This window comes from Fusarium graminearum, chromosome 3 (genome assembly GCF_000240135.3).
Source record: "Fusarium graminearum PH-1 chromosome 3, whole genome shotgun sequence".
Classification (NCBI taxonomy): domain Eukaryota; kingdom Fungi; phylum Ascomycota; class Sordariomycetes; order Hypocreales; family Nectriaceae; genus Fusarium; species Fusarium graminearum.
In genome coordinates, this window is record NC_026476.1 from 2831232 (window position 1) to 2859225 (window position 27994).

Below are 27994 nucleotides of genomic sequence, written 5' to 3' on the forward strand. Positions count from 1 at the left end.
TGATTCAAGACACTGGTCAAGTTGAGTCACCGTGGTCTTATTCTTGGGTAACGAATGAAAAGAGATGACGGAAAGACGGTACAAGATTCAAGAGAAGAAGTTGGAATCAGTGAGGCCACAACGAATTACAGTCTCTTCAGTCGCGAACTGTTTCTCAAGCATCTAAGAACCTTGGGCGCGGCAGAAAATAATGCCAGAGACGCTAGGTTATTTCTAGTTGGGAAAAAGGTAACTTTGAGCCACCGCCTTCTAGACACATACTAGCGCATTGATTACTGTGGTGTGCAGGGAAGTTCGTCACAGGCTGGAGCCGCAGTGCAAGCTCCTTCCGTCTTTTATTACTACTATGTTTTGGCCATTGTCGTGCCTTCCAATCTTTTTTTTTTTTTTTTTTTTTGGAAAGCAACATCGTCCACAGGTAACTGCCGTTTACTCGACCGTTTTCAATTGCCCAAGGATCTCAAGAATTGTAATTTTTTTTAAACTCCAGCGTTACTAAAAACCACTTTTTCTTTCTCCTTTGCTTCTATTTTCAAGATCAAATCATCTTCGTCGAATACCTACGAAGTTCTTCATCAATCGGTTCAATACAGGCCAGCACCTTCAGCTGCATCAGCAACTCGATCTCCGATCCCGATCATCGACCCCAACTTCCTTGCTTAGAGGATCTCCTACCTGCGGCCATCTACACTCGACATCTTTCACTATGTCGGGCTACGGTTACGGTCCTCCGCCTCCACCACCTCCAGCTTCTTCTGGCGGTCCTGCAAGCTACGGTCCCCAAGCTCCGTCTTACCCCCAAAACGGTCAGGGTCGAGGAGGGCATCACGCCCGTGGACGCGGCGGCCATTATAGCGGTGGGCGCGGAGACTACCACGGCTCGCCCCAGTCTCGTTACGAATACGGTAGCCAGCCCCAGCCATACCCTTCTCATCACAATCCTCCTCCCTACGGTGCCTCGCATCCTCCTGCTTACCCTCCTCAGCCTCAATGGGGCCCAGAGCATGGTCACCCTCCTCATGGACATGCCCCGGGCCCCATGCCCTCCGGTAACTATCATTCCAACTACGCCACTCAACCATACCCTCCTTCTCAATATCCACAGCAGCCTCCTTATGGCGCACCACAAGCATACCCCTATCAAGGGCCACCTCCCCCGAACCAACCACAGTGGAATGCTGGAGGGCAGCCGCCTGGAGGTCATTATGGCGGAGGGAGGTCGCGCGGGGGCTACAATGATCGTAATGGACCAAAGCCTCCGCTAGTCGGCCATGTGCGCCCTGGTTACGAGCATGAAGCCATGCCGCCAACCAACGGTTATGGCCAGCCATATCCCCATGATCCCCGAGCAGTTCATTACCCTCCTCCTCAATATCCAGCATATCCTGGCCCTCCTCCGCCTCTTGCTCACCAACAGGATGGCTATTATGGTCACACGACCCGCCGAGGCCGGGGTGGTTTCCGAGATGGAAATGCTCGTGGTCGCGGGGGTCATCATGGTAACGACAAGTCGCGTCATCAAAAGCATGGACATAACGATTCCAACCACAAGTCCGAAACTCCCACTTTGGGGAAGAAGAAGAAGCGAAAGACCAACACTTTGGGCTTGACACCTGGCATGGACTCCGAATCTGAAGACGATGAAGGGGAAGAGAAGGTCTTGACCGATTTGATAGGACAGGAAACACTGAAGTAAGTGCAGCTTTTTTATCCCTGTGATTTTTCTAACAACTACAGTGTCAAAGATGTTGCCGCGTTCTTGGCGGATAGGAAGAAGCACTTCCCTACAAAAGCCCGAGTAGAGGCAAAAAAGACTGCCGAGCTGGCACAAACTGGCGAAGACAAGGCTTCCTCGCTAGAAAAACAGGCCGACAAGCTCAGACGACAGCTGCGCAAAGTTGAATCGTCCATTAAGCGAAAGCGCGAACAGGGCGACGAAGGTGACGAGATGCGAGACCCATCTGAGGAGTCTTCAGATGACGAGCCAGAAGTTATGTCTACTCGTTCCCATGTGGCTCCTCCACCCCCGCCGCCGGCCAAGAAAGCCGACGTCTCCAAACATTGCAAATATTATTCAACTGGTGGAACATGCGGCAAGAAGGGCAAGTGCCGTTTCGTCCATGATCCCGAGGCTCGTGAAGCGGCTATGAAGGACCGTGAGGCAAACAATGGACGACTCACTATTCAGCAACGACTGATCCTCAACGACAAGGAGCAAGAGGATCTTACTGTCCTTCAGTCAATTCAGTACCTCCGCAAGAAGGGGTTGATGCAGCCTGAAGATCCTGAGGTGAAAAAAGAGGCGAAGTCCGCCAAGCCCGATCTCCCAGCGCACCCGCCCCCTCCAAGTCTACTTCCTGCTGCATCAGCTTCGTTGCCTCCTCCCCCTGTCAAACGGGAGCCCAACTTGCCTCGTCATAACCCACCTCCGTCCACCGTTCCTGGCGCCAATAGTAACCACACTCAGGGAGTCAAGCCCTATCAAGGATGGACAATGAGGCCTTACGGAAGCACGAACGGGAAGTCGACTAAGAGTGATGATCTGCCTTGATTGATAGCCTTTCACAACTTTCTTTCGATGCCATGCACGGCCTCTTGGTGGTCCGTTGGCTGGTTCCCTTCAAACGGATAGTTGTCCTTGACTGTTATCTGATTTTCTTTCAAGTCTGTATGATTACCACAGCCGACTTTTGAGTCGAGCTTGTCGTGTGTTTTTAATCACCCCGAACAGATCCCCTTTCATACGGCTGGTGTCAAGAGTACGGTATCTAGGCCGGCGAGCTTTGGTTGGCGACGCTTCAAGGTGCATTGCTTTTGGATTTCACTGATGAAGGCGTTGAGAGAACTGAGCATCGATGACGTCTAAGTTCTAGACATCGAATGGAAAAAATGCATTGTCCATGTTTCCCCCCACGAAATTGTTTGTTTATGTGCCAAACAAACTGTCACAGTAACCATCCGCAAAGTTGCGGTCTTGTTCTATCTTGCATCAAATAGTCTACAATAGATCCGCAGTCACGTCACGTCACGTCAAAGGATTGAAGCTTTTTAGTGTATGTAATATGAAATGCCGTAGCAACTCGTAAGATTCTAAAATTACTTGCAGACAACGATATCATTCTGAAGCGTTGCCCGCGTGTATCCATGCATATCTACAGTTATCAACTTGACCAGAAAGAGAAGTACCAACAGACTTTTTCGGCAGTCCTAATCGCCAACCACAACCAAAACCATGCATGTAACCACTCCCTGAAAGCGACAAAACAAAGAAAAGGGGAGAGGCAAGACGAAAACTCCGTCGCTAATGTAGCCCGAAACAAAAACCCAAAAGACAAGCAGTCGAAGTAAAGTGTAAGAAAAGGATGCGAATGGAAAGGTGAGACAAGAAGTCAAGTTCGTAAAACACCCTGTGCTAACCAACTCCTTGTCCGTTGCTCACGTACATGTGAAAAAGGTTTTAGTAAAAGGGGGGTGACGTGAATGGTTTGAACAGCACCTGAATAGGTATAAGAGGCTATGACATGTCCAGCCTTCGAAGCATCGGCGATAGTAACCAAAGCCGTCAAGGTTTGGACATTGCCATCAGGCAGGGTATTTGATGCGTTCACTAGCGTCTGCTGGCACGAAGTTGCTCAAGAGCTTGACGCTTTCGAGCCTCCTTGTCAGCCTTGAGCTTTCTTTCGAGACGTTCCTCTTCGATGTCTTCGCGTCGGGCAATCAACTCTGCTCGACGCTCTTCGCCATCAATATCATCCAAGCCTGCCTCCATGTCTGAAGACGCATCGGACGCATAATCATATCGTGGGCCACTTTGGTCATCTTCATCATCATAGTCAATAAAGTCATCCATGTCCTCATCATAGTCGTCCTCGAAGCGTGACTTTGAATGCGAGGGACGAGGAGCTCGTGGTGCACTGAGTAATGCTCCGCCACGAGGTGTCTCCTTCTTTTTGGCGGGATTACCACCTGGTCGGGGTCTGGCAGTGCCAGTATAGCCGGTCGTGGCCGCAGCCGCCTTCTTCACCTTCTTGGGTTCTTCTTCAGTTGGTGCAGATCTACCTCCAGGACCCTTCGCGCCGGCCACCCTACCTCGCTCTTGTTTTGCTGGAGGCATCGGTCTGCCGCGTGGGTCCCTTCCAGTGCCGGAAACAGGTGTCCCGTTCCGTTGACCTGGTTTTGCTGTACCAGCATAGCCAGAAGGGGCAGCGGCAGCAGCACCTGGGCGCTGCTTCATGTTTTTGGTGGCCCGAGGGTCTGCCTTTGCAGGTGGCTCATCCTTGACCTTCTTCAGGTTTCCACCCTCGACCTTCTTGTGCTGAATCTTGCCAACCTGGCCCATCGACTGCTGAGCCTTCTGAGCTCGAGCAAGAATCTCGGCAAATGAACCTTTCTTTGGTGGAGCACCGCGAGCCGCAGGGGGTGCACTCGACGGTCCGGGGGATGGTCTGCTGGGGGCAGCAGGCTTAGATACTCTGTAACTTCCATTCATGGGTCTGGAGGACAAGACGTTAGGTTTAGTAGCACCAGTCGTCGAATTTGAAGGTCGCTGCGATGGAGTCGATCTATCGGAGGGCCTTGATGGGAGGGTTGGTCTGGAGGATGTGGTGGGAGATTGTGTTATTCGTGGTGCTATGGTACCAGACAATGTCGTGACTCGAGGCGCCTTCGAGATACTCGATCGGGGATCATCGTCTGCTTTCCTTTTGGGTAACGTGTTCGAACGAGGTAGGCTCGGCGTGGTGGATGGGGCTGACCCCTCGTCACCGCCACTGATCTGGGCGAGGAGATCTCCAATCTTAACCATGGTCAATATTTTCATGATATTGCAAAGTCTGGGTGCCGGTCAGTTACTCACAGGCATCGTGTCGGATTTGAGTCAAAGAGTAGAGTTTGTAAGAGGACGGTAGGCCTCAGAGCCAAAGAGGAGCAAGTAGCCTCGGTCGTGGATTGTGAGTCATTGAGCGGCTGGCAAGGTTTGCTCGCTGTTGGTCTGTCGTCAGGCCCTTTGACGTCTTCCAAACACTCAGTTTAAGACTTCCTGGTGACGTGAGGCGCGGAATCGGTACTAGGTCTGTTTTTGGTCGTAATCGCTCGAAAATTTGGTCCAAAACACCTGAGATACAGGCGATCACGAAAGAAAGGAAGAGAAAAGCATGCAGTTAGTGAAGAGCAAAGAATCAGTCAACAGCCAACTTTATGGGCGAGGCCATGGAATCAGGGAAAGCGCCACAAACTGAACGCGGTGCAGGTCACGTGTGATTGAATGTGGCGGTGCGACTATCGGAGAGCGGCCGCAGCTTTTTCCGAAGCCCCCGCCAACAAAAAAACGGAAGGAAAGCCCAGAAATCACGTGCTGGCAACTTCCCACTTCGCCTAGTGCCCACAAGATATCAATTTGGCCGCCGGGTCGCGAACTTTTCTACTTTTTGTCATACCGAACAACCTTCACCACCGAACTCGAAGTTTCAGTCTCCGCCCAACCTGCGGTTAAAGTGATTGATTTCTCTTGTTCTCGTCGACTCCAAACGTGAGTACATAAACCCTGCTACCCACCCTGCTTCCGGTCTTTTGCGATCGTCCCTATAAAGCACCAATCGCACAACAAGAACTTGCTTCTAACAACTCCCGACCAGAAACCACATTCAAAATGAAGCACCTCGCAGCTTACCTTCTTCTCGGCCTCGGAGGCAACACCTCCCCCTCTGCCGCCGATGTCAAGGCCGTCCTTACCTCAGTCGGTATTGACGCTGACGAGGACCGCCTGAACAAGCTTATCTCTGAGCTCGAGGGCAAGGACATCCAGCAGGTACGTCTTACACGATGCTTCCCAACTACACACACGATGCTAACAGACATTCACAGCTCATCGCTGAGGGTTCCGAGAAGCTCGCTTCCGTTCCTTCTGGTGGTGCCGGTGGCGCTTCCGGTGGTGCTGCCGCCGCTGGTGGTGCCGCTGAGGAGGCCAAGGAGGAGGAGAAGGAAGAGGAGAAGGAGGAGTCCGACGAGGATATGGGCTTCGGTCTCTTCGACTAAGCGATCTCTGTCTAGAGATTCGCAAAGTAACGATACCTCACGAATTTCGAAGATGCTACGCACGGGTTGTTCACCAGTTCTTACACGTCTTATGCGTGGATGGATTGGCCGGTCATGGCTGGATTGTGTTTCTCTAAGGAAGGGATAACATACGGTTATGGAAATTAAAAAAAAAAGGCGGTTCGGCTCTTCGATTATATTGTTCCACTTGTGAATGTCTTGTTCTTGTATTGACTCCCTTTGCCAATGAGTCTTTGAGTGCCAGCACTGGAGTGGCATGCCCGCTATCGTGAGGGGAAAATCGATTGTCCATCCAACGCAATTAGGGTTTCGCAGTAGGATCCCACATAAAGTTCGGGATGTGACTGTTCGGTCTGACAGACCTACCCTAGGACTGCATGCAATACGTTGGTGGTATGATGGCCATGCGGTCTCATGTTAGTTACGGCTGTCTACCAAAATATGCTGATCATTGACGACTGCATTAGCTTGGATTTGTGGTTTTGAGTTTGAAACAAACAAGACAACTGATCGTTACTGTTTCATGATGGTTGACCTCAGCTGTAAATCTGAATAATATTGTTGAGAATTCCTAAGTAAATTGAGAACGCTCGGGTGTCGGTTTAGAGATCTCGAACATTGTAAATCTGAATGCGCCATGTTCGTCTGATGGTCATATTCAGCTGAGCTTTGCAGGCATCATCAGCACAAGCCCTCGCCAATACCGAAAACTATTTGTTTGAGATGAAATGAGGTTCTTGATTTCTTGTATTAGTCCATAATTAATTCGTCACTTCACCCTTATCATCATCAGTCGTTCCCCTTGCGGGTATGTTTGGCATTCGCATTGTTGCACAACTGACACTCATCATCACAACTTATATGGTGTTCCTGTAGCACTGGTAAATAATAAATTTTTTAACCTTGATTGAAACCCTTAATCTTGACAGGAAAAAGCCTGACAGGTTTCGCCCAAAGTCGCTAATAAGATTAAATAAATCCTCTGATATCGTGAAGCAAATACAAGTGAATTTCGCAAAAACACAAAACGTATTTGATAGGTATACAACAATGCCTGCCTTATAAAACTCCAGTGTAACATGACACACCCATTGAACGCCTGTGTATATAAGTAAACTGCAACCACCCGTAATATGTGTGACCAACTGCCACGTTGGCACTTTTTCTTTCCGTCCTTGTGAACCGTTACCGCTTGGGGTGGGGATTAAGGGAAAGTTCTTTAATGGTGGTTGTTGTGGTTATTGTTGTGGTTATTGTTGTTGTTGTATCCTGGGTCGGGAGAGCCAGGAAGTTCAACAGGGGCGACCTCCTGAGGCTTGGGTGAAGGGACAGGAGAAGCGGCCATAGGTGGAGGCGCATAGTGGTCACTGTTTAAAAGTTAGCAAATGCGAACATTATGAAGAAGAAGCGTAAACTTACTGGTATTGGTATTGCTGGCCGTCCTGGTACATCATGGGGCTTCCATCTGGGTTCACCATGCCAGGGTGAGTACCGTAGGCGAGTGATTGATGAGGGCTCATGGGAGGGCTCTGAGTCTGGCTGTAGGGAGTCGCAACAAGACCAGGGCTCTTCTGAGCACCCCAAGGGTCAGCGACGCTCTGGTGGGGCGAGTAGACTGATTGTTCGACAACGGGAGGACCAGGAGGAATGGCACTGCTGCGGAAACTCTTGCGGTAGGCCTTGTCGAATCCACCTCGTCGTCCGCAAAGGTAGAGAAGAGCACCGGCGAGAAGAAGGACGGCAGCACCACCGACGGCGATGCCAGCAATAGCTCCGGTCGAAAGGGACTTCTTTCCACTACCACTGCCGCTGTCACTGTTGTCGGAATCCTCATCATCCTTGCCTGGGGTTGCGGTAGAAGAAGGATCACCGTGCTCCTTTGGCCATTCATCGCCAGGTCGTAGTTGATAGTCAACATCCTTCGCGTTGTCGAGAAGACCCTTGAGTGTTTCGTTCTTGGACTGTCCTGCTGTTAGTGGCGAGATGACCATGATGGAGAGAGACGAAACGTACAGGGTTGACAATACCCATCATCTTGTAGTTTACACATGATCCAGGAGCTCCGCAGTAAAAGACAAAAGGCTTAGTATCATTGACACGAACTCGGAATCGAGGAGCCTGTTTATGTGGTCAATATTGGTATTGGAATGCATTTCTCATACTGCTCGACCAACTTACATCTTCGGTAATGGCCTGGACCTTTTGAGTTCCGCTTGAGAAACCCTTACGGTTGTAGTCGATATACTCGTAGGGAATACATGGGTTATCGTAGTCTCCTCGGATGACCCAGTGGTCAGTGGGGTAGAATCGCCATTCAATGATATCGCCAACATCAGCGTCGAGCTCAGCAGGTGTAAACTTGTGACCAGACTATCTCATATCAGCATCAACGTTTGTCAGGTGTATTACTGTTCAACTTACAGCTCCGACATTGACAGTATGAGTCTTCTCGGCAGCGGTAGAAGTTCTCGAGGCAGTTTCCTCGGCTGTTGCTGTAGAGTCTTCTGTTGTAGACTGAGCCCAAACTGTAGCGAGAGTCGCCACGAGGGCTATCAATGACTTTGACACCATTGTGAGTAGTTGGTCAACACTGAACGAGAAACAGCTTGTGGAAGAAGCAAGCAAGTTCAATTCAGGTTCGAATACTCGGTAATGAGATGGACAAAAGGAGAAAGAGGAGAAACAAGCGGAGAGGACGAAGCTGAGTAACGAGGTCCCACGTCTTTTTTACCTTTCCATACTTGAACGGAGGATCCGTACATAAAGAAAGGGACTAGACAAAGGATGGATTGGAGGCGGGTCATAGGCGATAGCCTCAAAGATCCATGCTCGAAGGATGGGAGAGGTCATGGTCTATGGCTGGCTTGGTACTGGCCACCCCTTGACTTTGGGGGCTGAGCGAGTTGCTTTTTTGTGTTCAGGCTTTGGCTCGCTTCAGCACACCATCTATGGACGTACTCGCATGCAGTGAAATGGGTACGACACTACAAACAAAGAAGCCAAGCATTTCCAAGCCCGCTCATCTTTCGGGGATCCCAGGACCAAGCTCAGCCTTGTTGGTGATCTCAGCACATGCTAAATCAGGTTGTGTTTCGTGTGAAGCACTGTTCTGTTGCTCTGTGTTGTGTCTTTGTTGTTTAGGTAGTACAAGATCTCGATATACATAGAGTTGAGCACTATGCTTAAGTCTAGACCAGACCAACAAAACTTTACCTACCACCACCACAACAGCAAGTTGCAGCACAACAGAGCAGGTACAGATCAGACAATCTCCACCGTCAGCTTATTAGCCAAGTTAAGTCGAGGTTGAACGAGACAAACATGGTATATGCTCGTGCTAACACGGCACAGTAAGCACTACCCAAGCATACTGCAGGGATCTTACCATACGACCAGTCAGCATCAGCCCCATGTATCCATAATAAGCTGGCAATTTGAAGGTTGCATCCTTCGGTCTGCAGCAACGGACGCTAGTGAACTGAAGTCCCGTAAATCCAACCTCACCTCTACTTCCCTCGACCTCTCAGTCTCATCAGCCCCATAATGAAGGCTGAGTATCCGTAGAAATAACTCGTTCGGAGGTGTTGGCCCGTTTTGGGCTAACCAGCACACCTGTTTTAACAACGAAAATCTTCCTCAGCCTTATACGCCACAACCGAGCCCGCGTCTAATAGTCCAGGCATAGCATAAAAAAAGATAGAGATGCTGCAGCACCCTTCCTCGACTGACACGTTTCATGAGCTTTTTGTCCCGGATAGGTTTGCCCTGACAGGACTTGGGACGAAACTTGAAGCTCGGCAATTTGATGATAGGCTTCATAAATAATAGGACACGCTCAGGCCGAGTCATCTGCTGCAGCATGTCAGATCGTTTATGCAGGGCAGGGATCATTTGCTGGGAGGAGACAACCTGACAACTCAACCAGCCGGACGACCCTCGGCCTAGAAATTCGGCCAGTCCCCCTCCTCCCTTCAACCCAAGCATGCGTGTCTTCGCTTTCCGCACTTTTCTACTCGTCAATCGATGAATATCTTGTCGAAATCGGGAAGGCCCCAAGACTGAACATCTCTGGAGTTGTGAGGGGCGGCACTACTCCGCGATAGAAAATTGCAGTATGAGTGTGTACTCGACAAGAATATTTCCCACCAGTACCATATACTATACAGATCTTCAGTATATCACACAATACTCCGTAGATTAGGCTCAAGATCGTCAATCTTGTTTTGTAGTTTCGCCCCCCGCGAGTTCCCTAGCACTCAATTCTTGTCGCCGCTCTAGTAGCCTGTGGGTAGAACCGTATCGCCTTGCCACGTCTTAAAACATCTCTACGATGTATTAGTAGCTTACGGATACATGTTTTTGAGCCGAAAGACTGGGTATACCTTGTCTTAACATGATTCGTTCCTGGCTCTGTTTGGTCCTGCGTCTGAGTCAGAGGCTTGTCAGCTCATCCATAATAAGACAACAAGACAACAAAATCCAGACCGGCAGAACGGCAAACTCAGCTTCCACAATAGATCTGGTTTCCAATACATGGATCTGCCCTTTTCTCGTCCAGACTCTCGGAATGGGTAAAGCGAGAAACACACCCGCCGACCCAGTATTGGAGCCGAGTGTACTGGAAGAGCACCTTGTAATACTCGATCTAGGAACCCTTGTAGACTCACAGGGCAGATACATAAGCATCTCAGTTGGTTTATTGTGGCAAAGGCTACCTTGACCAGTCTTCGTCAGCATGTCAAAGAAGAGAACACAGCCAGCACAAGCCTCTTTATCACGAGAAGGAGGAGGCCGTGTTCCAAGACTCGGCCAACGTCATCCTCTTGTGCCATTTAGATGAGCCCGCTTCGCTTGTCGCCCCTGGCCCTTCTTGCCAGAACCTCTTTTTATATCTCACATTCTGTGCTACACACTGCTCGATACCAGTTCCTGCAGACTGGGTGAGCACAACGTACCAGTGACTTTAGCTGATGACAACCACATCACTACCCGATCCATCACAGCATACGAAAGCGGATTCGTCTGATGGCGCTATACCCGTGACAATACCGTGGTAGCAACTCCGAGACTCAGATTCAATTTTATTGTTTTGCGTCCAGAGAAAGTGATGGGTATAAAAACTAAGACAAAATTGCATTTATTATGGAAAAAGAAAATTCTACCTCTATAAGGTCTTGTTCTTTTTGCCCGAACTCCTTGATGAGCCTCCAGGCAGTAGATCGCTTTCCTGAAGAAGCTTGAAGAAGCACCACAGGTAGCAGATGATGAATCCTGCAGCGCCAATGCCGACATTCGCCACGACCCAGAGGTCAGGCTTGTCAGCAGGAGGCGCTGCAAAGGCATCGAGGGCATGCCACGCGCCCATGGCCAGATAGAATGCCCAGTGCAGTAGCGCTGTACCCCATTGAACCCAAGCAGCCTGTCCCTCTTGAAAGTAAGCGCTGAGGGAGGTTGGTGGGAGTCCGAGTAAGTACGACCAGAGAAGGCTCAGAACTGCATACGGAATCTTCAAATCAACTCGCTTGAGCAAAGGAAACATAGTCCAGACCCCCAAGAGGTTGGCAAATCCCACCCAAGCTCGAGTGTCCTTGTTCAGACCCTGCTTTCCAGCCAAGAGCAAAGTCATGGGCATCAATGGGAGTAGGACACTCTTCTCGTGAACTTGGTAGCTGAACAGAAAAAATCCCCAGGCCGTGGCAGCAAAAGCCAAAGGCAGGGTTGTCTTTCGAGGTCGCAAGAACAGGATGGCATTAGGGGGGATGATCGAAGCAAGAGTAGCACCGAGGGCCACCCTTTGAAGAAGTTCTGTCGGCCACTGTCGAAGCTTAATGACAACGTTGGCAGCGCACCAAAAGTTAGCAACCTTGTCTTCAAACAAGCCACGAGCAAACGGAAAGACACGGTGAACCAGCTGGACCATCTGTTCCACGTACGGCCAGTAAAAGGCGTCTGTGTCAAGGATGTTTACAAGTTGAGGAAGCAAGGGAAGGGAGGGTGAGTCCTTGGAACCCCCGTGTGCGTCAATGCCTTGTGTCTTGTCGTAGAAAGTGCCAAGGATCAGAGGTAGGATGAGGATAGCGAAAGAGACGGCTGTGACAAGCGCAATGCCAAAAAGTCTCGTTAGATCGATTCGAGGGAAGACGCATCGTCCGAGTAGGTAGGAGAAGACGCTGAAGGCGTAGTACAGGGCCATCTGCTTAAATCCTAGTGCGCCGACAAAGAAGACGGCAGCCCACTTGTATCGTTCGGCCAGCATACTTGACATGCTCGCCATGACAAATCCAAGCATGACGGTGTTGTACTGGAAGTGGACATGGTCGATAAGAATTGTAGCAGGCTGCATCAGAATCGCGACGAGTGCAAGCCATGCAGTCCAGTTGGTGACCCCTTGAAGTCTGCTGTATCGTCGCACAAAGACAATCGCGGCCGGAATGTAGATCAAGTACTCTGATACAATAACGGTTGCTCTCATGAAGATCTTGAGATCGGGGTCCTGGTTTCCTCGCGAGGTGAAGAGCGCGAACCACGAAGGGTCGATGTAGGATCCAAGCTTGCCCAGAACCCAGCTGTGGTAGGCAGTAAGAGGAGGATAATCGAGACCCCACCACTGAAGATCATGGAAATACCATTGCGAGATTGGAAGTTGTGTTGTGACCTCCATCCAGTGTCGTTGGGCTTCGTAGTCGCCAAACATGGGCGGCTTGTGGAAACCTACAATAGAAGCCCCATGTTAGCGAAAGGTGTCATGATGAGACGCGCAAGTATTGATCCTTACCAGAATATCCCCACAAACCAGCAGCCCATCTAAAAAAACCGACAACCATGAGGATCACGGGTAGAACCTCCCATTGCGACATCGAAGTACGCGCAGGCCAAAGAAAGGCCGCAAGAGGAAACGCAGGCGCCCTTACTAGGGCTTCTGCACGAGGGGTCCTCTCTTTGACATCGGTACCACTGCCATTGCCTGGTTTTTTGGGAGTCTTGCGACGGGCCTTGTGCGGTGATGGTGAAGGGCCAGCCATTGTCGCTTCGGGGTTGTTGTAGCGACAATATTGAAGCTCTTCTCTGCTGGTTGATGAATGAGGAGAGAGCGTGGAGCTTCGAAGCTCTAAGTTAAGATGCAATGCAAGCAAGCGACCCCGGAAATTTTAGTGGAGATTCTAATTCAACACCGGCCGAAAAGGAGCTTCCGATCCCGACGTCACTCTTACAGTGTGTATGCCCCGTCTATTAGCACAGTATGGTGATGCCATCAGGCTGGGGAATGGGAGCCGAGAGCTTGGCAAGCTGTTGCGCCACAAACTTTTATATCCTCTCTCTTTTCTGCGTTGAAATTCGGTATAAACAACCACGGACAGAAAGCATTTGCCTTTCAAGATGCCGTTTCCTTTCGTTCTTCCGACGACTTCCTCCTTCTCCTTCTCGTCAAGCTTCAGCTCTGATACCCATCCTTCACTGCCCCTCAACGCGAGCACGTATCGCGGGGTAGTACGCGATACCTTGAAAAAGCACAAAAGACTCCCACCAAGCTCTCAAATCTCGAATCTCAGCAGAGTAGTATCCAGTGTTAACAAATATCTCCCTTATCTGCTACTGGTGGACGAAGGTTTAAGCAACAAAGGCACGGCGATTGTTAACCTCAAGGCTCCTCTGGTCATTGAATGGAGGCCAACGTTATCAGGCGAAGTTGTCCCAGGGCGTGAGAGGGCCAGGATCAAGATCTCGTCTCTGGAACATGAGATTGCGTTTGTAGTCTCAACATTGGGCTTCTCGCATGTTCTAGCATCCCGGTCCGCCCTACAACCTCTCTATTCTACCAGCAGCGAGTTCCCTGGAGCCCAGGAGCGAACAAACGCAATCCAGACAGCGACAAAGTCTCTACTTGAAGCCGCTTCAGTATATGACTACCTTGCAAATCGGGGAGAGCACGCCACAGTCAGTCCACCATGTCCTGATGTCTCCCAAGGCACAGCCCGAGCACTGTCTTCTCTGGCCCTAGCTGAAGCCACATTACTTGCTGTCCTCAAAGATGACCCATACCCAGCAATAGTTGCGCAAGACCGTAACAAAAACGATAAAGAGTGGATGTTCAAGGCCCCTGAAATCCCAAAGGTTCGCGCTCATCTGTATGCTCGACTTTGTCTAGCGGCCTCGGAACATGCAGCCAAAGCATCGTCTTTGTGTAGCACAGCTGGAACCGGATCGCTCAAAATCAACAGCGCCCTTCTAAGATACATAGAAGATCTCCGCCGAACATGTAGAGCTCGGGCCTGTCGTTTCTTCGGAATTGATGCTGAGCTAGGTGGCCAAGTTGCAGACGGTATTGGGTGGGTTCGAGCCGGTCTCTCAGAGTTGGGTGTCGAGCCCAAGGATCACAGCAAGAAGAGCGGCCTCAGCTTCAGCAAATTAAAGAAAGACATCTCAGAAAAGCGTGAAGACCGGCGAGTCGAAAAGGAGGCTGCTTGGGGAAGTGATGCAGGCAAGCTGGAGGAAATAAGAGTACTAGAGATGCTCGACGTCAAGTGGAACAAAGTTAATGATACGGTAGGTTACTCTGGTCACTCCATCCAAGCATACACTAATATCATTACAGATGAACACGCAACTTGTCCCTCCCATCAATACTCTTCTCAGCAAGATGCCATCAGGGCGAGAGATTCACACAGTGAAGCCTTACGAAGTCCCTTCACTAGACAGAGACGTGCTGGAAGGCATGCGCGCACCGCCAGAGGAGGATGATGCATATGTCGATGATTTAAGTTCAGATGATGATATCAAGGGCGAACCCTCGGCACCGGTTGGTGCGTTCCCAGGAACTGTACATGACTACTCGCGAAGTCCAAGCACGCCAGGCAATGCATACTATTAGTTATAGTAGCAGATCAGGTAATTCGAGTCATGACAGCGTATTTATATAGAACAACATTCTGACCTAGCAACAGTCTCGCGCCTTTATGACTACGCCCATTCTGAACAGCTCTCAGCTAAGCATCGAAATATTAGACTCCAGCATCACCATCCTTTCTGCTACAGAATCATCATCCACAGCTTGAGGTCTGAACCTCTCATTCCAACAAAGAAGGCCAGAAGCGCATTTAATCTTCTAGCCGTGGGGTTGGAACGGCCGTGGTGAATTCCCCATCTCCAGTGATAATCGGAAGAGTGATAGTTGGGTCAGGGGTGATAATTGAAAGAGTAATGGTTGGATCAGGAGTAATAACTGGAAGGGTGATTGGGGGGTCAGAAGTGATAGTAGGGATGGTTGGCGTATAAGTCGCTGTGCAGGGTGGTGGCGTGGGAGACTCCTCGGATTTGCAGATATCCCAGCAGCTGATCGCAATTAGTATCGTCACATTTCAAACGTATATCATCAGTTGAGTCGATACTTACCCTCCCCATGATTCACCACAGTCATTGACGCCATCCTGGCAAATTGTTGGACATGGATCATAGGAACTAAGAGGAGCCGCAGCGGCAAGCCCGACGAGAGTAATGGCGGCAATGATGGCCTTGGAAAGCATGATGATCGATGAATGAAGTGTGGTTCTGTGTGGTGTTTTGGGTGGTTTGATAATGTACGTCCCATGGGAGAAGCCTTCGCCTTTATATCTGTCGCAACAGTAACACGGATGCAATACTAACTTGCAACAGAGTCAATAAAGAGAGAAAGAGATTAAGGACACTTGGTGACCGCATTGACGTATGATCGACTACTACCAAGACTCAATGTTGAGAAAGGTTGTCAATATACGAGGCACGTACATTCCCGAGCTCGAGATAGATCCAATTAGCTCCTGTCAAACGTAGAAGTTGCGAGACACATGGCGATCGTGTAACGTCACAGGTCAACTCAAAGGCAGGAGTGAAAGATTAGCAATGTTCACAAAAATAGACATGCTAAATGCCCGTTGAATAAGACATCTGGCTTGGACGAGCTTTGAAACACTGTGCCCTGGCTCGTATAGATGGGCAGCAAAAACGTCATAAGCATACCAACAACGGGAGGTTCTTTTGATACAGGATAGTTGATCATTAGCTAGGTGCTGTAATGAGTTTTGAATAAAATTATGTATCAGAATAGACCACAGCGAGCGGGCAACAAAAAGATTAACCCAAAGAGTATAATTACTTTAATTTCGTCTTTTATGCTTCCAGCGGCCAACTTCTAGTACTCCAGGGCACGGCGACTCCTGGGCCAGTAACAGTAAAGCAAGACGATCCAGATTTAAACCTGTAAGAAATCTCCAAAGCCACTTGGGTTTAGATTAACTAACTCAATGCACGTTGTTTGATTGCTCTGCTTGTGCACGTGTACCACCAGTGCTAGCCACCCTGAGGACCGTCCCGAAGCTCAAAACCTTGACTTTACGGAACCTTTCCTCAGGGTATTAGAAAGATTGACCCCTAGGAGCATAAGAGACAAAATTATTAGAACATCCTATGGCTCTTGGACTAAGCTTCTTAGACTACTTATTTTATACCCTAAGACTTGGGAGGCCAACTTTTCTGCTACCCACTAGCCTTTGATTTGAGACAGCCCCTTGCGTTGGATAATTGAAGTCAAAAATACGCAACGGTATGCAGGTCCCTGTAAGTGCCGATCACTGTTCAAGTCGATCATGGAGTATCTGCAGGGTTGATAGATCGGCCAGCTTCATCCCCACACCGAGATAGACGAACAGAAGGCGATGAGGTAATGTGTCTCGTGACAGATACACTTTGCGGGTGTCCTGGCACCAAATAGACGAATCCTATTGTACGTCTTTCCTGGGGTTGCAATCCTGGTCGGAGCTGTCGGTCTGTTGCAAGTCGGGGGAGGCTAGGTTGTATTGATTGGGAAACAGGGCTCGGTTCAGCAGTAACTTTAGCTTACATGTCGGTAGAATAGCTTCAAGATTAGTCTCTGGTTAAAGTAAAACACCTTATATCGAAACCGGTAAGCCAAAAGTGAACGATCAAGAAAATAATATTGCCAAGTTAGCCATCAGAACACAGCATGAAACTCCTTTCATCTAGCCTATACACAGGGTTAAAGTCCTAATAATCTCATTCGCAGTTTTCATCTGCGATAACCCTTCAGATCGCTTATGCCTCCAATCACTACATTCGTTTTCACAACAACCTTATGTTTTTCTTCCTCTAGTTACCGAAAGCCATCTGCTTCTTGATCTCGGCAATCGCCTTACCAGGGTTGAGACCCTTGGGGCAGGCTCGGGTACAGTTAAGGATAGTGTGGCAACGGTACAGACTCATTGAGTTCTCGAGGTTCTGCTTTCGCTCGGCGGTGCGCTGGTCACGAGAATCGGCGAGCCATCGGTAAGACTGGAGCAGGATAGCAGGACCGAGGTACTCCTCAGAGTTCCACCAGTAAGATGGGCATGAAGTAGAGCAGCAGGCGCAGAGAATGCACTCATAAAGACCGTCGAGCTTGCGTCGGTCCTCCTTGGTCTGTCGGTATTCACGTCCCTAGTATTTTGGTCAGCAAAGGCGAAAATCTGTAAGTCGGAGAGGAGTCGTACGTCTTCGGCCGGGGTGTCGCGCTGGAGGTAAGGCTTGATGCTCTTGTACTGTTTGTAGAAGTGTGTCAGATCAGGGACAAGGTCCTTGACGACGTAGGTGTGAGGAAGAGGGTAGATCTTGACGTCGGAAGCAGCCTCGGTAGGGATACGGCCTGGGTACTCTATTAGCGTCTTGTTTTGGCAGTTGTGATATGCCGCATGCGACTCGGTTGAAGGGGGTCGTACACAAGCAGGCAAGGGTGTTCTGGCCGTTGATGTTCATGGCACAGCTACCGCAGATACCCTCACGGCAACTTCGTCGGAAGGTCAGAGTAGGGTCGAGCTCGTTCTTGATTCGGATAAGAGCATCGAGAATCATAGGTCCAGTCTTGTTGAGGTCCAGAGTGTAGGTCTGAAGACGGGGCTTCTCGCTGGGGGTATCGGGGTTCCATCGGTAGATCTGGAAGGACTTCAACTTGGACTCGGGCTCCTTGGCAGGTTCGCTGACCGAGGCCATAGAGCGAGTGAAGACAGTGCCGGGGCGAATAGCAGCAGTCCTTGAGAAGGCGCCAACAAGGCGAGAGGAAGATCGGAGAGCAGCCATGGTGGATCGTATCGAATTGAATTACGATTGCGATTGGGACCGGAGGAGAAGGACAGTCAAACTTCGCGATGTATAGTTGGAGCTGTGGTCAGGCGATTGACAGGAAGAAATGCCGTACAATCCCCTCCGTTAGAGCTGAATTGTCGATATTCTCAAAGGGTGGCGTCCAGAGGATTCTCGTCGTCATGTATTGGAAAGGCAAACCTTCCTCGGTTATTGCAGTTTACACTGGGACTTGCGGCTTCACCCTGGCCAATCAAAAATTAGCGATTGTCAACTTCGGCTCTCATACACTCGGAATCGACAGGAACGGGCTCGTGAAAACACGTGACTTCTGGAGATCGATCTCGGATCATCAACGGTTATCAATAATTGCGGAGATGAGGTTCCGAAAGATTTCACGATTACAGTGGCTTCGATTCAATTGTGCATGTGGCTGTGCTTAATTCAAATTCCCTGTCTTTGTTCCGACAAATTGGTTCTCCACTCGAAACTTTGACAGAAAGAAGATTGGAGGGGCCCCCCGGACAAGATTAGATAACAAGTTGGTGTATCGGCGCTCAACAACTTTGTTTCTCCGTTCGCGATCCCACTTCTCATATGACACCGAATTTTTCTCTTACGATTTCCTTGGCAAAGATGGTTTCTCTGTGATCAGCTCTTGAATTGACTGTTTATCAATATTGTTATTGTCCCCTGTTTGCCCGCTCGAAACTGTCAATACTCGCACCAATTCTCGTCTCGATACGATCCACTTCTAGCCCTCCATGGCCGCACCTCGCAACCAACTGGCTGCGGCTTCATGGCGAGCGCTTGCTAAATGTAAGTCGCACCATGGATATGATCCCTGGATCCTCGTGGTTCTAATTGCTTCAGTTTCAGATCAATCTTGCCCTCGACTTCGAACCCAACCCCATATCGCAATGACCTCATGCTCGCGATCGAAACTTTACTCCACCTCACCTGATACATCTCGATTCTCTTACCATGTCGCATCCTCCTTTATTGCCAAGGATAGACCATATGATCCTTCTAGCCACGTCTTCCACTTTAACCCATACAATCGAATTCAGCCTCCAAGAAACCGACGACCTTCTGCCCGTCCCGAGTCTGGTCACGATGCCTTCTTTGTCAGCCGGGTTAACGATTCCGGTTCAGTAGCCTTTGGCGTTGCTGATGGCGTCGGAGGCTGGGTAGACTCCGGTGTTGACCCCGCTGACTTTTCCCACGGATTCTGCGACTACATGGCGCTAGCTGCTCACGAACACCAAACCAGCTCGGAGCCCCCCTTGACGGCTAGACAATTGATGCAGAAGGGATATGAAGCAATCTGCAACGATCGCAGCCTTCGCGCTGGCGGAAGCACAGCATGTGTAGCCATTGCAGGAGCGGACGGAAATTTAGAGGTTGCGAACCTTGGCGATTCCGGCTTCCTGCAACTACGATTAAACGGTGTTCACACATACTCGGAACCTCAGACTCATGCCTTCAACACTCCGTTCCAACTGTCGCTTGTACCTCCCAGTGTTGCTGCTCGCATGGCGGCTTTCGGCGGCGCCCAACTTAGCGACCTGCCCCGCGACGCTGACGTGACCCAACACGCACTCCGTCATGGCGATATAATTGTCCTCGCAACCGACGGTGTTTTGGACAACCTATTTAACCAAGATATACTACGAATCGCCAGTCGAGTCTTGGTTTCTTCAGGGGCTTGGGTAATGACTGAAGCTGGTGGTGTTCGCATGGCAGAGTCTTTGGAACCCCTGGTCGAGCTACCCGACAACTCTGAGGGCAAGCGAACAGTAACACTTCAGAGCGCACTTGCTACCGAACTCGTAACAGCAGCCAAGCGCGCCAGTGTTAACACCAAAGTCGACGGCCCATTTGCCAAGGAAGTTCACAAATATTATCCCCATGAGAACTGGCACGGAGGCAAAGTCGACGATATTTGTGTGGTGGTAGCAGTGGTCAACGAGATTGCTTCTGCTGCAAAGAGCAAGCTATGATTTATTTTGTCAATTTTGTTTTACGGCGCAGTTTCATGATAGAGCAGAGTACGACATATAAAGATGGGAACGCAAGCATTTGGTTTAACTTGGGAAGTTTGGAGTCTTTAAGTCGGTCACATAGACGGCAAAGGCAGCGCTGTGGCTTGCTTGAATCGTGGGATTGTATATGGACCGGGCGTATTGAAAAGGGATCACATACATTCTTAATTAAAAGTAGTTTGTGTTTTAGCATTATTTGTTCATGTTCCTTCTACAGGTCTGGAAGAGACATTCCTGTAACTCTGTGGTATGTGAAGCCCGGCATAGCATATCTGACATATTATGCAATCAAAGAAATAATTACAAAAAGTACACTATTAACTCTGGACTCGTGACCAAGACCTATATCAAGTCAATACTCCATAACCATTTTCTCAGTAGTTACAAGATATTTTCGTGTGGTGAACTCCAGGGTAAATGAACTGGGTGCAATCATGATCATGACATCACTAAGTCATGGTGTAATAAGACTCATCATTGAAGTTGTGCCAACTTCCGTGCTGCAATATTCCAATTCGATTTTCGAGCATCAAGTATGACAGACATTTATATAGTAGGTTCAATTACTTGCAATATCTGTATCTTTACTAATCCACTGATAGGCTGGAGCTATTGCAGCATTCACAGTAGATGTCTTGATCTACCCTCTCGATACCATCAAGACTCGCATGCAGAGTCAAGATTATATCAAGACATATTCAGAGAGTTCCCAGAAAAATATATGGGCTATAAGGGGGCTTTACCAAGGCATTGGTAGTGTAGTACTCGCTACTCTTCCAGCAGGTATGTCATACAGCGACAGATACAATGATCAGCTCGGCTCATGTAAATTGCAGCTGGTCTGTTCTTTTCAACGTATGAGAGTGCGAAAAGAGTCATCGGCAATGCGACACCACTGCCACAACCCTTGGTCCATTCGGCAGCTTCAGGATTCGCCGAGATGGCATCCTGCTTGATACTTGCACCAGCAGAAGTCATCAAACAGAATGCACAAATGCTACAGAATGATAGTCGGGGATCTTCGAAACCTGGGTCATCAACATCGCTACAGGCTTTCCGTCAGCTGGCCGGTGACGGTGCATCTCGACGCTTGTTTACTGGTTACACAGCGCTCGTTGCACGAAACTTGCCTTTTACAGCCCTTCAATTCCCAATCTTTGAGCACGTGCGTTCAACATACTGGACTTCCAGAGGACCTGGTACTTCAGATCCAGGGTTGATCGAGACAGGGCTGGTAACAGGCCTAAGCGCTGGAAGTGCAGGATCAGTGGCAGCTTTCATCACCACACCAAGCGATGTTGTCAAGACGCGCATGATGCTAAGCGCCGGTAATCAGAACGAAAGTTCAACACAGGGTCAGAGTGAAGTTGCTGCCAAGATGGAGGGGAAACGCCCAAAGAAGGGAGCATGGACCGTGTCCAAGGAGGTTTACCAAGAGAGGGGGGTGCGAGGATTCTTTCGGGGTGCGGCTCTGCGGTCAGGGTGGACAATGCTGGGAAGCGGGCTCTATCTGGGTTCTTACGAGATGGCCAAGGTCTGGTTAAGAAGAGGGAAGCCAGATGCTGAGGACGACGACACTGTGCTGTGACGGGGTCAGGAATAGACTAATTAGACAACTGGTTCAATGCCCATATCTAGGCAAAATCTACCAAGTGTGAGTTACCAATGTAATGTGCTACGATGACACGAGTCTCAGGCCACACCGCTGATATTTTAATGCAATACCAAAGGATCAACAAACAAGATCTCAAACCCAATGTCGACATCCTTGTGGCTTCTGACGCCTTCCCCAGATTACATATGCAACATAACCTGTAACACATATAAAGCTCAGCCACTAACTAATTCTACGCATGTCGGAATGCACTATAATTGCGGTCATATGGACTCGTCTGTGTAAACAAAAGTCATGTCCAAGTTGCTCTTGTGACTAATGCTGGCCTTAATAACTAAAACAGGGGATTTAAGAGTTGGTTAGACAAAGAGTGTTGCAATTTTAGCGCCAACTGGAACTGTCACTGCGTCTTGGCTTGCACTAGTAGCGGACAGTTTTTTGTCAATCCAATACCCCTAGTTACACGAAGTATATTTGTACCTACATACGTTCCGACTTCGCATTATTCTCCTAGCAGATGCTAAGATTTAGGCGAATGGCTATTGGTGTATGTGTATGGCGGTGAGGAACTGACTCTTTCAAGTGCCGTTGCTCAAACAAGCGACTTTCCGAATGTCACCGTTGATACATGTGCCCAGTTCAAGGGTCCAATGATGTTAAAGGCTGAAGAGGAAAACGCTCTTCAAACCCTATCCACTTGAAATCTTCCTTGCCTTCCACACAGCGAGCCGCAGAATCTTTCCATGCTACAAATAGAAGCACTGGCTGACTCGAGCCAACGATTCTCACTGGCTTGGATCGATGAATGTCATGTTTCGAGACGACCGGCCTTTCGCACTAACATGCCGGCATTGGTAGAAAGTCCTTTTGAGAGTCTTCACCGACCCACATGTACCACTTCGTCGTCGTGTTCTCCGGATGGTGTCATTTAGCACGTTATTTAAGGCTTGATGGCCTAAGATGCTGAGGAATGAGCCTTGACGACAATAAAAAGGCCGATGACTCGCTGTTGTAGTTTTGTCTTCTTGACTTGTAGTTGTCCAATATCCACCCCTCGAAATCTGTCATTGCCCATAAACACAAAATCAGTATTAGACAGACAGCGTCGAGACAGACTTGTTCATATCAAAGACCCAAACGAACAATAAGCTTTCTGCCCTTACGACAGCCACAATGGCAAATGTTGACGTTCAAACGGCACCTGGTGCGGCTCTGGACATCTTCTCAAAGAATGTTGGACAAGTCGACATAAGAGATATCAGCTCGACCCTGACTCCCTCGGATCGATATCTTGTGCAATCGCCATATACCGAGCAGGAACATTTGCTTGATCTCGAAACCCTCGACAACGAGAACACAATCCTGGCACACGCTCTGGGCAAATTCCGGGCTCTGCGTGACGATTATGCGACCGCACCATACACAGAATCCTTCAACTGGCCAGAAGTGATGGAAGAAGTGAAACATCTTGCCCTCGAGTCTGGCAAGGGTTTCAAGGAAACGTCATTCTATATCGTGGCGTTCCGTTCACGAATTAAACAAACAACCGAGTACGCCGACCTTGGCCGCCTTGATAAAGGAGCCCATGCTGAGGCTGTCGCAAGCGGTGGCTTCCTAAAGTAAGTCGAAGAGCTTTTCATTTTATGAGTCTTACATATTGACATGAATAGGTACTGGTTCGGTGAGCCTGACTCAGTATTGGCCAACTTGGCAACTTGCATTTGGCGATCTCGAGAAGATGCAAAGAACGGTGGCACTGGTCCAGCTCACCGAAAAGCCGCAGGAGCAACTCGATCCATGTATGCATTCTGGAAGATTGATCAGCACCGACTCATCGTTCGAGATAATGCTGAAGATTGGGAGATTATCCCATGGGAAGATTCAGCATAAAGGTTTTGAGTAAACTCTTTGATATTCTGTGTAATCTTCATGAGGCGTCTGGGAATTCCTTCAAAAAGTTTAGAAAAGGGTTAGGCTTTAGGATGCGGGCACTGAGTTAGGGGATATGAGACAGAACAAGTAAAAGGCGAAACGGCGTTTATTAAAGAGAAATAGTGATTGAATATTGGTAAACATCTAGATAGTAAAAGGTTCAAGAAAGATAAAGAGGGCGTTTGTTCATACAATCAAGGCAATGAGAATCGTATCAAAAGCTGATAATCGAGACTATGTGCCGTAGAACAAAACGTAACGCGAACGATCTTTTGTAAGGAAGATAATATCAAGACCATCTCCCAGCTGATTCCGCACAGTGTCGAATATTGTGACTTTTAAAAATGCATCGCAATATTATCGCACGCATTCTGTTTGTTGGTGAATAACGAAAGTCGTTATTCGGCTCTGGATCGTTCAAGCACGGGATATATAATCTGCCATACTTCACCGCCCCCAGATCCCACAACGCCCACAAATGAGTACACGAAAAGTTTCGATATTCCCACCTTCAGAGTCCCGAGGCCTTGCAACACCACCCGCCCTTTTTGCGATCATAGCGCCGAACCTCTCTCCGTCTCTCACGGCCCCGTGAATATCTCATCCCGAATTTTTGTCAAGATGGCGGACGCTCAGAACGATGCGCCTGCTACTGCGCCTTTCAAGGCCGTCCAAGTCGAGGCTCTGGTGAGTTGAACATGCCCCACCTTTCGAGACCCCCTCTTGAAGTAGGAGTAGAAGCATGAGGACTGACCTCAGTTCGTGGTGTCTATAGGTTATTATGAAGATCGCCAAGCACTGCTCTTCGGCTTTCCCTTCTGTTGCGACCGGAGCTATTGTTGGAATGGAGAGTGAAGGTCTCCTTGAAGTCACCAACACCTTCCCTTTCCCTACCGTTGACCCCGCTACAACCGATGGCCACCAGAGCGATGCTTCGCAGCTCGCCGCTGCTGCCCCCCGACAGCAGAAGAACATTACCTACCAAAATGAGATGATCCGACACCTCAAGGAGGTCAACGTCGATGCCAACAACGTCGGTTGGTACACAAGTGCCACCATGGGCAACTTTGTCAATATGAACTTTGTCGAGAACCAGTTCCACTACCAAAGCGCCAACGAGAACGCTGTCGCCCTCGTTTACGATGCCAGCAAGAGTTCCCAGGGCAACCTGACCTTCCGAGCTTTCCGTCTATCTCCTGCTTTCATGAGCGCCTACAAGGAGGGCAAGTTCACAACTGAGATGTAGGATGATGCCATATACCGCTGATGGCGATAAAGATGCTAACAAAGACTAGCTTGCAAAAGTCCAAGCTCACCTTCAAGGACATCCTCGCCGAGGTCTCTGTCAGCGTCCACAACTCTCACCTCCTCACAACGTTCCTTCACCAGATCCCCTCCGCTCCCGTCAAGGGTGCCATCGAGCAGCCCACATCGCTCGATGATCTCCACCGCAACGCTCTCGAGCCCCCTCTGTACCCCTCGATCGACAACCTCGACCTTGCGATCGACCCCTTCCTCGAGAAGACCTGCGATCTCCTCCTCGAGAGCATTGAGTCACACTACACCGACCTCAACAACTTCCAATACTACCAGCGACAACTCGGTCGTGAGCAGACCAAGATCACACAATGGCAGGCCAAGCGCAAGGCTGAGAACGCCCAGCGTGCTGCTGCCAAGCAGGAGCCTCTTCCCGAGGATGAGTGGCAACGACTGTTCAAGCTTCCTCAGGAGCCCAGCCGACTGGAGGGTATGCTGAATGCCAAACAGGTGGAGCAATACAGCAAGCAGGTGGATGGATTCACAGCCAACGTCAGTGCCAAGATGTTTGCTGTGCGGGAGGACCTGATGCCCAAATAGATGGAGAATGGATGAGGCGGGGTTCAAAAAGTCTCGAAGAAATTCAAGAAAACGAGACGCTCAGTGATGGTTTGCATTGGCGGCGTTCCGGACAACGTGGAATAATATCGAGTGCTGGTCTAGATTTTAAAGCGTTGAGAAAGAGAGGAGCACTTGATGAGCACATGATGGGCCAGCCTGACGTTGACGATGGTGACGCTGTTGAAAAGACATAAAGAGAAGGACACGAGTGTAGCCTTGATCCACAAACTCGGCTTCGTAGATAGCGCTTGCAAACCGAGCTCTCCAAGGATGAGAGTCTTGATCAATCTTAACGTTAAAGAAGTATATGTATTGTATTACGATTTATTGCTGTATTTCTGAGACATTTGTGAACTACATTGGAGTCTGATTCGTGTTAGACTATTAGGTATCAGAGTAGGTAGTATCAGTTTATGAGACATATTCCTCATACTATAATTGCAATTGCATGCAGAAGTGGGTGGTGCTTCTGTCACTGCAATATCATGGCAGGTAGACGACAACAACAACAGCAACAATAAGCTAATGTTGCCCGAGTATCTTTGACCATTGCACTCGGAACTAGATAGTCTAAGAGGTCGGTCTGTAGTAGCTTGCAGGACGATCCATGACCCGTAGTATTCGCGTGAAGCGGTTCTCGGCTTCCGAGCGGGGAATATCAAGGGTCAGCACTGCACTGCATGGTACGGTATGAAGAAGATAGTAAACAATTGTGAGGCAAGACAAGACACGAACAGCTCAAAGCTTTCAATTGACAAGGAAGGCGGGTAAATCTTGAACGGAAAATATTCTAGTGTGGCTTTGCCCACTCGTTGGACGAGAAAAATCAACGTGGTTGTCACCGGATCCTGTCCGTATTCGTACCAAGCATCCGGCTTGGATGAGCTTCCTAGGCTTTCCCACGATGAGAAAGCTCCTCCTCCCGTCTCTCATTTTTTTCTTCTCCATTGTGGATTCTCATTAGGGGACACCGAGTCCCTGAGATCCACTCGGGTACCTGTTGAGGCGCCAACCGACCACCCGTTTAAAAGTACCTAACCTGTTGCCCCGCCTCAAAAATTGCCCCGTCTCAATGGCAGCAGAAAATTCTGCCCCTCATTTTGCCGTCCATCTTTCTCACCGCCCGCGTAAACAGCCCCACCGACCCTTGCAAACCCCTCCCCCTCCATTGACTCTCAGCCCATAGCAGCACTCTTTCTGCCCCGCCCCAAGTTATCTTGCTGTCTGGTCTTCCATCTGCTAAGACTTCTTCAACCTACATATTCCTCCTCTTCCCTTTCACTTTTTTCTCTCTCTTCCTCTTCTTCTATTCTCTCTTCTCATCAATCCCTTTATTCTCTCCTCCACCTCATCCATCATGTCTGCTCCCGCCCACAAATTCAAGGTCGCTGACCTTTCTCTTGCCGCCTTTGGCCGCAAGGAGATCGAGCTCGCTGAGAACGAGATGCCCGGTCTCATGCAGACCCGAGCCAAGTATGCTGCCGACCAGCCTCTCGCCGGTGCCCGCATCGCTGGTTGCCTTCACATGACCATCCAGACCGCCGTCCTCATCGAGACCCTCACTGCTCTCGGTGCTGAGGTTACCTGGACCAGCTGCAACATCTTCTCCACTCAGGACCACGCCGCTGCTGCCATTGCCGCCGCCGGTGTCCCCGTCTTCGCCTGGAAGGGTGAGACCGACGAGGAGTACAACTGGTGCCTCGAGCAGCAGCTTACTGCCTTCAAGGACAACAAGAAGCTCAACCTCATCCTCGACGACGGTGGTGACCTGACCACCCTTGTCCACCAGAAGTACCCTGAGATGCTCAAGGACTGCTTCGGTGTCTCTGAGGAGACCACCACCGGTGTCCACCACCTCTACCGCATGCTCCGTGACAACAAGCTCCTTGTCCCCGCCATCAACGTCAACGACTCCGTCACTAAGTCCAAGTTCGACAACCTTTACGGCTGCCGTGAGTCCCTTGTCGACGGTATCAAGCGTGCTACCGATGTCATGATTGCTGGCAAGGTCGCTGTCGTCGCCGGTTTCGGTGATGTCGGTAAGGGTTGCGCTATGGCCCTCCACGGCATGGGTGCTCGCGTCATTGTCACCGAGATTGACCCCATCAACGCCCTCCAGGCTGCCATGGCTGGTTACCAAGTCACCACCATGGAGAAGGCTGCCAAGTTCGGTCAGATCTTCGTCACCACCACTGGCTGCCGTGACATCCTCACTGGCGAGCACTTCGAGGCTATGCCCAACGATGCCATTGTTTGCAACATTGGTCACTTCGATATCGAGATTGACGTTTGCTTGGCTCAAGAAGAACGCCACTTCTGTCCAGAACATCAAAGCCCAGGTTGACCGCTTCTCATGCCCAGCGGC

The 27994-nt window shown here is 49.6% G+C and overlaps 14 protein-coding genes across 14 annotated transcripts; 8 read left to right on the forward strand and 6 right to left on the reverse strand.

Moving 5' to 3' along the window:
• Positions 1-399: 399 nt before the first annotated feature.
• FGSG_12766 (uncharacterized protein) lies at positions 400-1331 on the reverse strand (the record flags this gene model as incomplete). The annotated part of the gene is made up of 1 exon (XM_011325860.1): positions 400-1331. One exon carries the CDS (start codon positions 1329-1331, stop codon positions 705-707), a length of 627 nt encoding a protein of 208 aa, XP_011324162.1. The 3' UTR covers positions 400-704.
• A 287-nt stretch (positions 1332-1618) lies between these two features.
• On the forward strand, positions 1619-2551 carry FGSG_05603 (uncharacterized protein; the record flags this gene model as incomplete). The annotated part of the gene is made up of 2 exons (XM_011325861.1): positions 1619-1692; positions 1738-2551. The coding sequence occupies 2 exons, from the start codon at positions 1619-1621 to the stop codon at positions 2549-2551; spliced, it is 888 nt and encodes a 295-aa protein (XP_011324163.1).
• A 526-nt stretch (positions 2552-3077) lies between these two features.
• Positions 3078-5158, reverse strand: FGSG_05604 (uncharacterized protein). The gene is made up of 2 exons (XM_011325862.1): positions 4856-5158; positions 3078-4795 (listed from the first exon to the last, which is right to left on the reverse strand). Exons 1-2 carry the CDS (start codon positions 4859-4861, stop codon positions 3608-3610), a joined length of 1194 nt encoding a protein of 397 aa, XP_011324164.1. The 5' UTR covers positions 4862-5158; the 3' UTR covers positions 3078-3607.
• Positions 5159-5409: 251 nt separating this feature from the next.
• Positions 5410-6246, forward strand: FGSG_05605 (60S acidic ribosomal protein P2). The gene is made up of 3 exons (XM_011325863.1): positions 5410-5527; positions 5634-5806; positions 5863-6246. Exons 2-3 carry the CDS (start codon positions 5648-5650, stop codon positions 6031-6033), a joined length of 330 nt encoding a protein of 109 aa, XP_011324165.1. The 5' UTR covers positions 5410-5527; positions 5634-5647; the 3' UTR covers positions 6034-6246.
• A 750-nt stretch (positions 6247-6996) lies between these two features.
• Positions 6997-8625, reverse strand: FGSG_05606 (uncharacterized protein; the record flags this gene model as incomplete). Its single annotated transcript, XM_011325864.1, has 5 exons — positions 6997-7421; positions 7474-8015; positions 8068-8172; positions 8233-8424; positions 8476-8625. The coding sequence occupies 5 exons, from the start codon at positions 8623-8625 to the stop codon at positions 7274-7276; spliced, it is 1137 nt and encodes a 378-aa protein (XP_011324166.1). The 3' UTR covers positions 6997-7273.
• Positions 8626-11218: 2593 nt separating this feature from the next.
• FGSG_05607 (uncharacterized protein) lies at positions 11219-13108 on the reverse strand (the record flags this gene model as incomplete). Its single annotated transcript, XM_011325865.1, has 2 exons — positions 12830-13108; positions 11219-12765 (listed from the first exon to the last, which is right to left on the reverse strand). The coding sequence occupies exons 1-2, from the start codon at positions 13074-13076 to the stop codon at positions 11219-11221; spliced, it is 1794 nt and encodes a 597-aa protein (XP_011324167.1). The 5' UTR covers positions 13077-13108.
• Positions 13109-13431: 323 nt separating this feature from the next.
• On the forward strand, positions 13432-14923 carry FGSG_05608 (pH-response regulator protein palC; the record flags this gene model as incomplete). Its single annotated transcript, XM_011325866.1, has 2 exons — positions 13432-14598; positions 14648-14923. 2 exons carry the CDS (start codon positions 13432-13434, stop codon positions 14921-14923), a joined length of 1443 nt encoding a protein of 480 aa, XP_011324168.1.
• Positions 14924-15149: 226 nt separating this feature from the next.
• On the reverse strand, positions 15150-15575 carry FGSG_05609 (uncharacterized protein; the record flags this gene model as incomplete). The annotated part of the gene is made up of 2 exons (XM_011325867.1): positions 15150-15384; positions 15445-15575. 2 exons carry the CDS (start codon positions 15573-15575, stop codon positions 15150-15152), a joined length of 366 nt encoding a protein of 121 aa, XP_011324169.1.
• Positions 15576-17001: 1426 nt separating this feature from the next.
• On the reverse strand, positions 17002-18333 carry FGSG_05610 (succinate dehydrogenase iron-sulfur protein). The gene is made up of 3 exons (XM_011325868.1): positions 17799-18333; positions 17574-17725; positions 17002-17520 (listed from the first exon to the last, which is right to left on the reverse strand). The coding sequence occupies exons 1-3, from the start codon at positions 18154-18156 to the stop codon at positions 17194-17196; spliced, it is 837 nt and encodes a 278-aa protein (XP_011324170.1). The 5' UTR covers positions 18157-18333; the 3' UTR covers positions 17002-17193.
• A 497-nt stretch (positions 18334-18830) lies between these two features.
• On the forward strand, positions 18831-20474 carry FGSG_05611 (uncharacterized protein). The gene is made up of 2 exons (XM_011325869.1): positions 18831-18978; positions 19033-20474. The coding sequence occupies exons 1-2, from the start codon at positions 18924-18926 to the stop codon at positions 20160-20162; spliced, it is 1185 nt and encodes a 394-aa protein (XP_011324171.1). The 5' UTR covers positions 18831-18923; the 3' UTR covers positions 20163-20474.
• A 265-nt stretch (positions 20475-20739) lies between these two features.
• FGSG_05612 (uncharacterized protein) lies at positions 20740-21792 on the forward strand (the record flags this gene model as incomplete). Its single annotated transcript, XM_011325870.1, has 3 exons — positions 20740-20757; positions 20807-20987; positions 21041-21792. The coding sequence occupies 3 exons, from the start codon at positions 20740-20742 to the stop codon at positions 21790-21792; spliced, it is 951 nt and encodes a 316-aa protein (XP_011324172.1).
• Positions 21793-22992: 1200 nt separating this feature from the next.
• On the forward strand, positions 22993-23709 carry FGSG_05613 (uncharacterized protein; the record flags this gene model as incomplete). Its single annotated transcript, XM_011325871.1, has 2 exons — positions 22993-23438; positions 23490-23709. The coding sequence occupies 2 exons, from the start codon at positions 22993-22995 to the stop codon at positions 23707-23709; spliced, it is 666 nt and encodes a 221-aa protein (XP_011324173.1).
• A 663-nt stretch (positions 23710-24372) lies between these two features.
• Positions 24373-25608, forward strand: FGSG_05614 (uncharacterized protein; the record flags this gene model as incomplete). Its single annotated transcript, XM_011325872.1, has 3 exons — positions 24373-24438; positions 24527-24993; positions 25047-25608. 3 exons carry the CDS (start codon positions 24373-24375, stop codon positions 25606-25608), a joined length of 1095 nt encoding a protein of 364 aa, XP_011324174.1.
• Positions 25609-26973: 1365 nt separating this feature from the next.
• Positions 26974-27973, forward strand: FGSG_05615 (adenosylhomocysteinase; the record flags this gene model as incomplete). Its single annotated transcript, XM_011325873.1, has 1 exon — positions 26974-27973. Exon 1 carries the CDS (start codon positions 26987-26989, stop codon positions 27971-27973), a length of 987 nt encoding a protein of 328 aa, XP_011324175.1. The 5' UTR covers positions 26974-26986.
• Positions 27974-27994: the final 21 nt, after the last annotated feature.